The sequence below is a fragment of the Podarcis raffonei genome, chromosome 9 (assembly GCF_027172205.1).
Source record: "Podarcis raffonei isolate rPodRaf1 chromosome 9, rPodRaf1.pri, whole genome shotgun sequence".
In the NCBI taxonomy this organism is placed as follows: domain Eukaryota; kingdom Metazoa; phylum Chordata; class Lepidosauria; order Squamata; family Lacertidae; genus Podarcis; species Podarcis raffonei.
The window spans coordinates 23,645,001-23,654,992 of record NC_070610.1 but is presented as its reverse complement, the minus strand read 5'-3'; the positions used below and the strand labels follow the sequence as shown (position 1 = coordinate 23,654,992).

General features: G+C 45.3%; 1 protein-coding gene across 2 annotated transcripts in view; it reads left to right on the top strand.

Annotated features, from left to right (window-relative positions):
• The first annotated feature begins 363 nt into the window (after positions 1-363).
• The window catches only part of YIPF7 (Yip1 domain family member 7), a 24,686-nt gene continuing 15,057 nt past the window's right edge, over positions 364-9,992 (top strand). The window contains exons 1-3 of one of the 2 annotated variants that reach the window (XM_053403371.1): positions 364-494; positions 2,685-2,801; positions 4,491-4,657. In XM_053403371.1, the coding sequence (XP_053259346.1) occupies positions 2,686-2,801; positions 4,491-4,657 (283 nt within the window). In that variant the 5' untranslated portion in view covers positions 364-494; position 2,685. Of the gene's footprint in view, positions 541-2,684; positions 2,802-4,490; positions 4,658-9,992 lie in introns of both variants that reach the window. The other variant, XM_053403370.1, reaches the window with a different exon arrangement.

Sequence of the window (9,992 nt, the reverse complement as noted above, 5' to 3'; positions counted from 1 at the left end):
TGGACCTAATGGTCAGGGGTCCCTTTACCTTTATGGATGCAGAACCTGACTGTCTGTCTGTCTCCAGGCACTGTGGTCATCTGCTAGGAAATTCTCTGGGTAGACATCTATAGGATTGTGTTGTCAGCCACTTGAGCAGAAGGCAGAATTTTAGAAAAAGTGTCCTGTCCCCTCTGTCCCCGTGCGAAGGACAAGCCGCAACACCAAAGCTCCCTCTTTTGTGCAATGTTAAGATGCATGTCCTTCTCTGGGACCCGCTAGGTTTTTAAAATGACTATTCAAAGACCAAAAATACTGTTTTAAAGTAAAGAGCCTTGTCTACTTTCTGGTAAATTTATTAGCTCTGTTACCAGACAAATCATGTTGGAAATAATGTCCATGGCACTGAAAGTCTTTCTGTCATGCATCTGTTGGAAAGCCAAATTTAGGACTTTATAAATAGCTCAAGATCACCCTGCTGAAGACACCAGAAGGCTTGGCTCGTTTCTCTGCATGTAAGCTGAATCTATAGTAGGGAATTTTCATCGACGGTAGGAAGAGGTATGGGCCTTCAGTTTTAAATGTTTAGAAGGAGTAGTTCTAAGTCCCAGCTGTGCACCTTTTAGACACACTCAAGTAATTGTTAGCAACAGCTTGGCTTTTGTTTTGGGTGGGGGTTTTTTTGGGAAGGAGGGATACGTCTGAGAAAATATTAAAGGCATTTTAAAGCATTAAAACTGTACTGACAATTAAATTAGAAAATATATTCCAGGGTTGCTTTAAGAATTATTACATACTTCCATAATTTTATGTGCACATAATTTATAGAAAATGTCACATTTCTAATAAAAAACCCTAATTTACTAGACTTATTAAAAATAAATCAGATTTTCTTCTAAATTTGGAAACATGAATGATTTGTTAACTAGCAGGAAAGAGAGTTGCTATATGGCATAATTGTTGTGCTAAGTGTTTTTGATAAATGAAGGCATCAGGCTGAAGGAGATTGATTTGATTATAGGATATCAATCAGCACTTGTAAATACAAAATACGTTCTGTGGTTTTTTTTAAAGAAATAACTCCCAATGATCACATTTTAAAGTTTTTCTTAGAAAGTTGTTCCTGCATGGGTTTGTGTTTTCTTTTACTTTATTCATTGATAGAGTGAGGCTGTGAAGTCGCTGGACTACAATTCCCATCATCCGTTGCAATTTGCCCTCCTGGCTATGGCTGATGGGATTTGGAGTCCAACAACATCTGGAGGAACTACATGTTCCCTATGCCTGATTTAGAGGCCTAGTTTGACATTCTCTAGCCCTCAACTGGTCTAGGAGCAGATACAGGGCTGGTGGGTGAATCACTCATAACTCTTCCCCACATCCCTGAGAGCCAGTGTGGTGTAGTGGTTAAGAGCGTTAGACTCGTAATCTGATGAACCGGGTTCGCGTCTCCGCTCCTCCACATGCAGCTGCTGGGTGACCTTGGGCTAGTCACACTTCTCTGAAGTCTCTCAGCCTCACTCACCTCACAGAGTGTTTGTTGTGGGGGAGGAAGGGAAAGGAGAATGTTAGCTGCTTTGAGACTCCTTCGGGTAGTGATAAAGCGGGATATCAAATCCAAACTCTTCTTCTTCATCCCTGTTGCCCCATTGCACACACAAACACACACACCCTAAACCTGCTGGTACCATATCAGCAAGAAAACAGGATGACATAGACATCTGCCCCTATTCAGGATAGCAGTTCTTATTTTTTGTTTTGTTTTGTTAGTATGCAATCCCATACCCACTTCCTGGAGAGTAAGCCCTAATTAACTCAGTGGCACTTCTGACTAGAGAGCCACAGCTAAACGGAAAACAAGCGGACTCTATAAGTCCTTCCACCTCCCCTCTCCTAGACAACCTTACAGTCGTACCTTGGTTCTTGAACATAATCCTTTCCTGAAGTCCATTCGATTTCTGAAAACCAAGGCGCGGCTTCCGATTGGCTGCAGAACCTTCCTGCAGCCAATCAGAATCTGCGTCGGACGTTCGGCTTCCAAAAAAGATTGCAAACCGGAACACCCACTTCTGGGTTTGCGGCATTCGGGAGCCAAAACGTATGAGTACCAAGGTGTTTGAGAACCAAGATACGACTGTATATCTTATCTGGCAGACCTCAATAGTCTCCTTTCACAAGGGAAGGGCTCGATTCTGGCACATGAATCAGCAGCAAGTAGAGATGGCATTGATGACAAGTCTTTATTGTTTACTTCTTTCTCCTACCTGCAGAATAGGTAAATTCTATTTTCAATTAACTTGTTTCATATTTTTTTAAAGAGTGGGGGGAAGCTCTAAGCTAGCAGCTAGGGCCAGGGGCCATCGCCATAAATTGTAGTGCTAAGTTAGCTATGAAAAAATATATACTTTACAGAGTCTACATATAGTAAATTGAATGCCAGTTTCACTAGCATTCCTACAGAGAAAAATACCTCTCTGCTGTGCCCATGATTTTATAGACTTGCTATAGAATGCAATAGTTTAGCGGCAGCATCATTTGGATTCACTGTAAAATTAACAGAAGAAATGCTTTTAATTCCAGAGAAAATGCCCAGTATATCAGTAAACCTGGATTTCCAGCTTCTGTTCCAAAAGGCACACATATCAAACATTTGTCGTATTTCAGATTACATTGTTGCTAAAGTAACCTGTTTTCCTTCTCTTCAGTATGTCAAACTTTGAGCAATTTGATATAGATTTTTACCAGTCAGATTACATCGCTGAAAACCAGGAGCAAGGTTATAGCGGGCCTGAACCCCCTGGAAATGAGTATGGAGGCAAACAGTAAGTGCTTGAAATAGAACAAATTTACTGATTTAATTTTAACATCGCATTTCAATTGCAATTAATAACACAATTTAATTGGTTTCCCCCCCTTTTGTTAAAAATGTGAAAATGTGTTCCAGCCTTGAGAATTTTATGAGGCGTATCAGTTGGCTGCACTTATAATAAAACAAAAAACATTAAAATGTATGCTTAGGGTACTTTACAGTCCCTTTACCTAAAAAAAGAAGTAATAACACAGATTTAGAACAAGATCCCACCAATAGTTTTTCAATATTAATCCCCATGTTTCTTGAACACAGTTGTAGCAATCTTTTACTTTCCTTCTTTCCTTCTTTCCTTCTTTCCTTCCTTCCTTCCTTCCTTCCTTCCTTCCTTCCTTTCTTTCTTTCTTTCTTTCTTTCTTCTTTCTCTCTTTCTTTCCTCCTTTCCCCCTTCCTTCCTTCCCTCCCTCCTTCCTTTCTTCCTTCCCTTCCTTCCTTCCTTCCTTCCTTCCTTCCTTTCTTTCTTTCTTTCTTTCTTTCTTTCTTTCTTTCTTTCTTTTTTCTTTCTCTCTTTCTTTCCTCCTTCCTTCCTTCCCTCCTTGCTTTCCCTCCCTCCCTCCCTCCCTCCCTCCCTTCCTTCCTTCCTTTCCTTCTTTCTTCCTTTCCTTCCTTCCTTCCTTCCTTCCTTCCTTCCTTCCTACCTTCCTTACTTTCCCTTCCTTCCTTCCTTCCTTCCTTCCTTTTTGGAAAGATGCTGCTTCCCATTTCATGCATTCCGAGGCCGACAAGACACATTCTCCAATTTCCAAATGCTATAGAAAGTGCATCTTTTTCATGGGCTGGCTCGCCTATGAGCCGTGGTGAGGTGGTTGTCTCAAGGCAGCAGGCTCACGGGCAATCACCACTGCTGGGTGTTCGCTGCCTCCTCTTGGTCCTCCACTGCTGCAGCCATGGTCCCCGACACTCTGCTGGTGGTGGGCTACGGTGTAGGTCACTGCAAGGGACCGTGGCTGCAGCACGTGGCACAGCCACAGCAGTTGAGGAGCAAGAGGCAGAGAGCGCCCAGCAGACCAGAGCACTGGGTACCTGGCAGGGTTGAGTGGCGGCCACCCAGCCATGATGAGGAGCAGGAGGAACTGGCAGGGCACAGTGAGGAGGGGAACACACAGAGGTTAAACTGAGGGCCTTCTGGTGGTTCCCTCACTGCGGGAAGTGAGGTTACAGGGAACCAGGCAGAGGGCCTTCTCGGTAGTGGCACCTGCCCTGTGGAACGCCCTCCCATCAGACGTTGAGGAAATAAACAACTATCTGACTTTTAGAAGACATCTGAAGGCAGCCCTGTTTAGGGAAGCTTTTAATATTTGATGAATTATTGTATTTTAATATTTTGCTGGAGGCCACCCAGAGTGGCTGGGAAACCCAGCCAGATGGGTGGAGTATAAATAAATTAATCGCTTCTGTGCATGCCCAGACGCTGAAAATCGCTTCTGGGCAGGCGCAATTTTCGGCATTTGGGCATACGCAGATGCGATTTCTGGTGCTCCAGCCCAACCCACAGAAGATCTCCGTGGGAGTGATCCGGCCCATGCCCGGCAAGCCTTGCTGACCCCTGGTTAGACCCAATTCATACTGTTTTGAGGAAGATGCCTTTTCACTCCAGTAGCAGTGCTTTTGACTCCCGTTCCCCATGTTGTCTTCCTTGTAGAGCTTGGGCAGTTGCCTCGCCACCGCCAGATGCATTTGCTTCTCCAGAAAGGGCTTCGTCTTCTCAGCAGTACACAGGCCAGATTTTTCAACCGGCGTTTACCTCAGAGTTCCCATCTAACAACGCTTACCCTGACAGCTTTGATGAAGAACCGCCTTTGCTAGAAGGTACGGAATTAAAACGCTTAATTACACTTTCCCCATGTTCTGGCGGCTTATACGTGGAGCTGAATCTCTTAATACTCATCACAAATTTCTGCGGTGTCAAGGAAGTGATTTATTTTCCTTCCCTATAATATTACTAACAAGAACTTGTCTAAATGAGGGGTGGAACTCATCTGAGGCTAGGGAAACGACCTGCCTGGAATATTACCCTTTTTCTGGCTTTCCAACAAGAGAAGCCGACATTTCTCCACACAACAACGCACAGTGATCCTTCCTAGAGCCGGCCCTGTCATTGGGCAAAGCGTGGCCTCAGGCAGCAGATGCTCAAGGGTTGGGAGTTGTGTCTAGGTAGTGTTAGATGGCAGTGTTGTGTGTGCCACTTGACCTGGCCTGCACCTATTCAGCTGCCCTCAGGTGTGGTGGAAGATGTTATCCTGTTAGCAATGTTAAAAGATAAGGGTAAAGGGACCCCTTGACCATTAGGTCGAGTCGTGGCCGACTCTGTGGTTGTGGCGCTCATCTTGCTTTACTGGCCAAGGGAGCCGGCGTACAGCTGCCGGGTCATGTGGCCAGCATGACTAAGCCGCTTCTGGCAAACCAGAGCAGTGCATGGAAATGCCGTTTACCTTCCCGCCGGAGCGGTACCTATTTATCTACTTGCACTTTGATGTGCTTTCGAACTGCTAGGTTGGCAGGAGCAGGGACCGAGCAATGGGAGCTCACCCCGTTGCGGGGATTCGAACCGCCAACCTTCTGACCGGCAAAGTCCTAGGCTCTGTGGTTAAAGCACAGTTCAAATGGCAGTTTCTTTGACTTGTCCATGTGGATTGGTGGCGAGGGAGCATCTTGTCTTTCACCTCCAGCAGTTGAAAATGTTTTTGGCCAGCTCTGACCCTCTACACCAGGGGTCAGCAAACTTTTTCAGCAGGGGGCCGGTCCAGTGTCCCTCAGACCTTGTGGAGGGCCAGACTATATTTTTTGGGGGGGGCGGGATGAACAAATTCCTGTGTCCCACAAATAACCCAGAGATGCATTTTAAACAAAAGCACACATTCTACTCATGTAAAAACATGCTGATTCCCAGACCGTCTGCGGGCCGGATTAAGAAGGCAATTGGGCCGGATCCAGCCCCCTGGCCTTAGTTTGCCTACCCATGCTCTACGCCGCTTGCACGGGAGAAACCAGATTTTACACCATTCCTTGACTCCATTTTGGCACCTTAGGTAAAGGTAAAAGTACCCCTGCCCGTACGGGCCAGTCTTGACAGACTCTAGGGTTGTGCGCTCATCTCACTCTAGAGGCCGGGAGCCAGTGCTGTCCGCAGACACTTCCAGGTCATGTGGCCAGCGTGACGAAGCTGCTCTGGCGAGCCAGCGCAGCACATGGAACGCCGTTTACCTTCCCGCTGGTAAGCGATCCCTATTTATCTACTTGCACCTGGGGGTGCTTTCGAACTGCTAGGTTGGCAGGCGCTGGGATGGGAGCGCACCCCGCCGCGGGGATTCGAACCGCCGACCATGCGATCGGCAAGTCCTAGGCGCTGAGGTTTTACCCACAGCGCCCTTTGGCACCTTACTTCATGTTAAAATTAAGCAGCAGATCACATGTTCTTAATAGACATTTCATAATGTCCAAAATATCAAACTATAAATTGCAATTAAAACTCCCTTTCTTATAAATGAATAAATGTAAGCAAGAGAAAAGTTTATTGAAGTTTGGTATGTGTTAACTTACCACTCTCTCACACACACACGTTTTCAATTGCTCTGCGCCCAGAAAAGTAATTTAACTGATCACAGCACAGTCAAAATCCTAGGTAAAAAGTAAGTTTAAAAGCAATATTCAATCTTAGGCTATCAAATCAGAAACTGGGGTGCGGGGGAGAGCTTTGTTTAATTTGTTGTCTTGCATTTGTAACACAGACACATGTTTATATTTGAAAGGGCAGCACTACAATTTGCATGGAAAATAAAGGTGATAACTCATTTTTATGGCACATACATCATGTACTTTACTGCCTCTAGATGACAGCATCACAATAAATTTCGTATTCAGATTTCATAGCATTGCCTTTCCCTCTATATTTATATTGCATAATCAGATATCATGTTAAGGTACCTATAATTAATAAACACTTGTTATAATCTTGTTTACATATCTAGTAATAAATTTGCCGGCTTTTTTTAAAAAAATAAAGGCAGCGTATTCCAAGGCAAAACTTGATACATTTCCTATAACTATAACATACTATAGATTACCATAACAACATCAACTGCGTTAGATTTAAAGAATGAAAAAGGTTAAAAAATCTGTACATGAAATACCTAGTGGAAATATTTGCATCTCATTCTGATGTACCGGGAACTGTAATTTGCCCCCCCCCCAGAGCTATAATTCCCAGTACCCTTAAACTGCAGTTCTCAGTATTCTTTTTTTGTGGGGAATGGGATGTGTTTTGAATGTGCTTTGATTGTGTATTTGCACTCCATAGGACTCCCCTGTTCGAGTCTAGCCTTTCCCCATATATTTAAATAATGCACAGTTTTAACTCCATTTGATCCCTAAGAGGACAAAAGTGACCCCCAAGTATATCTACCTGTCTCAGGGGTGGGGGAACCTATGGCTCTCTGTGTGTTACTGAACTACAACTCCCATCATTCCAGATTTCCAGCTATGTTGGCTGGCGCTGATGGGAGTTGAAGTGTGACAGCATCTGGAGAGACACAGATTGTTGTTGTTGTTTAGTCGTTTAGACATGTCCGACTCTTTGTGACCCCATGGACCAGAGCACACCAGGCACTCCTGTCTTCCACTGCCTCCTGCAGTCTAGTCAAACTCATGCTGGTAGCTTCGAGAACACTGTCCAACCATCTCGTCCTCTGTCGTCCCCTTCTCCTTGTGCCCTCCATCTTTCCCAACATCAGGGTCTTTTCCAGGGAGTCTTCTCTTCTCATGAGGTGGCCAAAGTATTGGAGCCTCAGCTTCAGGATCTGTCCTTCCAGTGAGCACTCAGGGCTGATTTCCTTCAGAATGGATCGGTTGGATCTTCTTGCAGTCCATGGGGCTCTCAAGAGTCTCCTCCAGCACCATAATTCAAAAGCATCAATTCTTTGGCAATCAGCCTTCCTTATGATCCAGCTCTCACTTCCATACATCACTACTGGGAAAACCATAGCTTTAACTATATGGGCCTTTGTGGGAGTTAAAGTGTGACAACATCTGGAGAGACACAGATTACCCATCCCTAATCTTATCACATTTGAAACCTACTCCTTTGAGCAGTCTCCCCCAACACAAGAGTCCCCAGATGCCATTTGACTACAAGTTCAGTAGATGCTAACTCCCTGGGTCCCCAGATGCCAGAGCACACCAAGCCGGGCACACACAAATTTTGGTGCCAGGGCCATGCACGCTGCATGGCACCCACAGCCCCTGGCACCCACAGTCACAGGGCCAAGTTGGCACTCCTGACAGATGTCAGAGGCTGGACTCAGGAGGAATCATAGGGACTGCTCCCCGTTCTCCTGGACCTTCCCAAGAACAGGAGGACAGTATAGATTTAGAACAGTGGTTTGCAGAAGGGCACAGTTCAGAGGCTGCAGTGGAGAGAAGCTGGGAAATATCGGGAGAGGAACAGCAGGAAGAAGCGCCAGCACCAGGGGAGAGACAGATGACAGACTCAGTGTCTCTGGAAAGCATTCCTGACCTCCCCTTCTCCCAGGACCAGGCGTGCATTGAGGGTACTAGAACAGAGCGTTCAGAGGAAGAAAGCTCAGATTAGCCGCCACGGGGGTGATGTAGAATAGGAGAGGCAGAGGGGGTGGGACTTTACTTGGAGCAATGCCATTATCTTAGGGAGACTGCCTTCCTTCGTTGCTCTCTGTGAATTTTTGAATAAATTACTTGGTAAGAAATAGAAGGGGAAGAAATGGTGGCAGTGAGAGATTTTACTTTCTTGGGCTCCATGATCACTGCAGATGGTGACAGCAGTCATGAAATTAAAAGACGCCTGCTTCTTCGGAGAAAAAGCAAACCTAGACAACATCTTAAAAAGCAGAGACATCATCTTGCCGACAAATGTCCGTATAGTTAAAGCTATGGTTTTCCCAGTAGTGATGAATGGAAATGAGAGCTGGACCATAAAGAAGGCCTATCCACTCTTAAGGAAATCAGCCCTGAGTGCTCACTGGAAGGACAGATCCTGAAGCTGAGGCTCATGAGAAGGGAAGATTCCCTGGAAAAGACCCTGATGTTGGGAAAGATGGCGGGCACAAGGAGAAGGGGACGACAGAGGACGAGATGGTTGGACAGTGTTCTCAAAGCTACCAGCATGAGTTTGTCCAAACTGCGGGAGGCAGTGTAAGACAGGAGTGCCTGGTGTGCTCTGGTCCATGGGGTCACGAAGAGTCGGACACGACTAAACGACTAAACAACAACAAATATCTTTTATTGTTTCTCTGCTTATTGGCTGCTAGCATGGGAGGGATCAGATTCCCTGAAACCTGACAGAAAGTCCCATCACCCCCAGCCAATATGGCCCATGGCCAAGGAGCATAGGAGTTGTAGTCCATACCCAGGGACCCAAGGCTGGGAAGCTGCCTAAGAGGAATCTCCAGGGAGGAACGCAAGTGGCTTAAACGGTCTCCAAATTCTATCCTTGCAATCTTAATAGGAAGAGAGACAGTGGCTTGTTCATAGATGGTTCATGAGTTTGCGGGTTCCTCAGTTCTGACTTGGACCATGCCCCCCCCCATACTTTTGGCAACCAAACTCCCCACTCCCCCACAGACCGTTAGACAATTGCCGAAACTCTACTGAACAATTCCTCAGCCTGTTGCAGACATTGCCGTGTGCTGTGCTAGATGCTTTACGATTTTTAATTGTATTTTTATCGCTTCTTTTATTTCTTAAATTGTGTTTTATTGTATTACAATTTGCAGCCCGTCGGATTCAAATTGTAAAGCAATAAAATACAATGTTAAAATATAAAAAATAAAAGAAGCAATAAAGCACAATTAAAAGTCACTGTGAATATTTAGTGTGCACATGCTACAGGCCATCAGCACGAAGCTCGCTGACCATGGCTGATCCCACAGACCACGATTTGGGAACCACTGACTGTGAACCACCTTGACTGTGAAAATATCAGAAGCAAAATGCTATTTTTGCTGGGAGCTTGGGTAATTTCACACACTTCTGCTGCCTCTGTTGCTTCACATCTTTCCAAGCAAGCTGGCTAGGAGAATTTCTGATCCACCACTGGAGTTTGGTATACCAATTAGAAATACATTTGTAAACTTCAGGTTGTTGTTGTTGTTGTTGTTAAATAAGGCTTTCC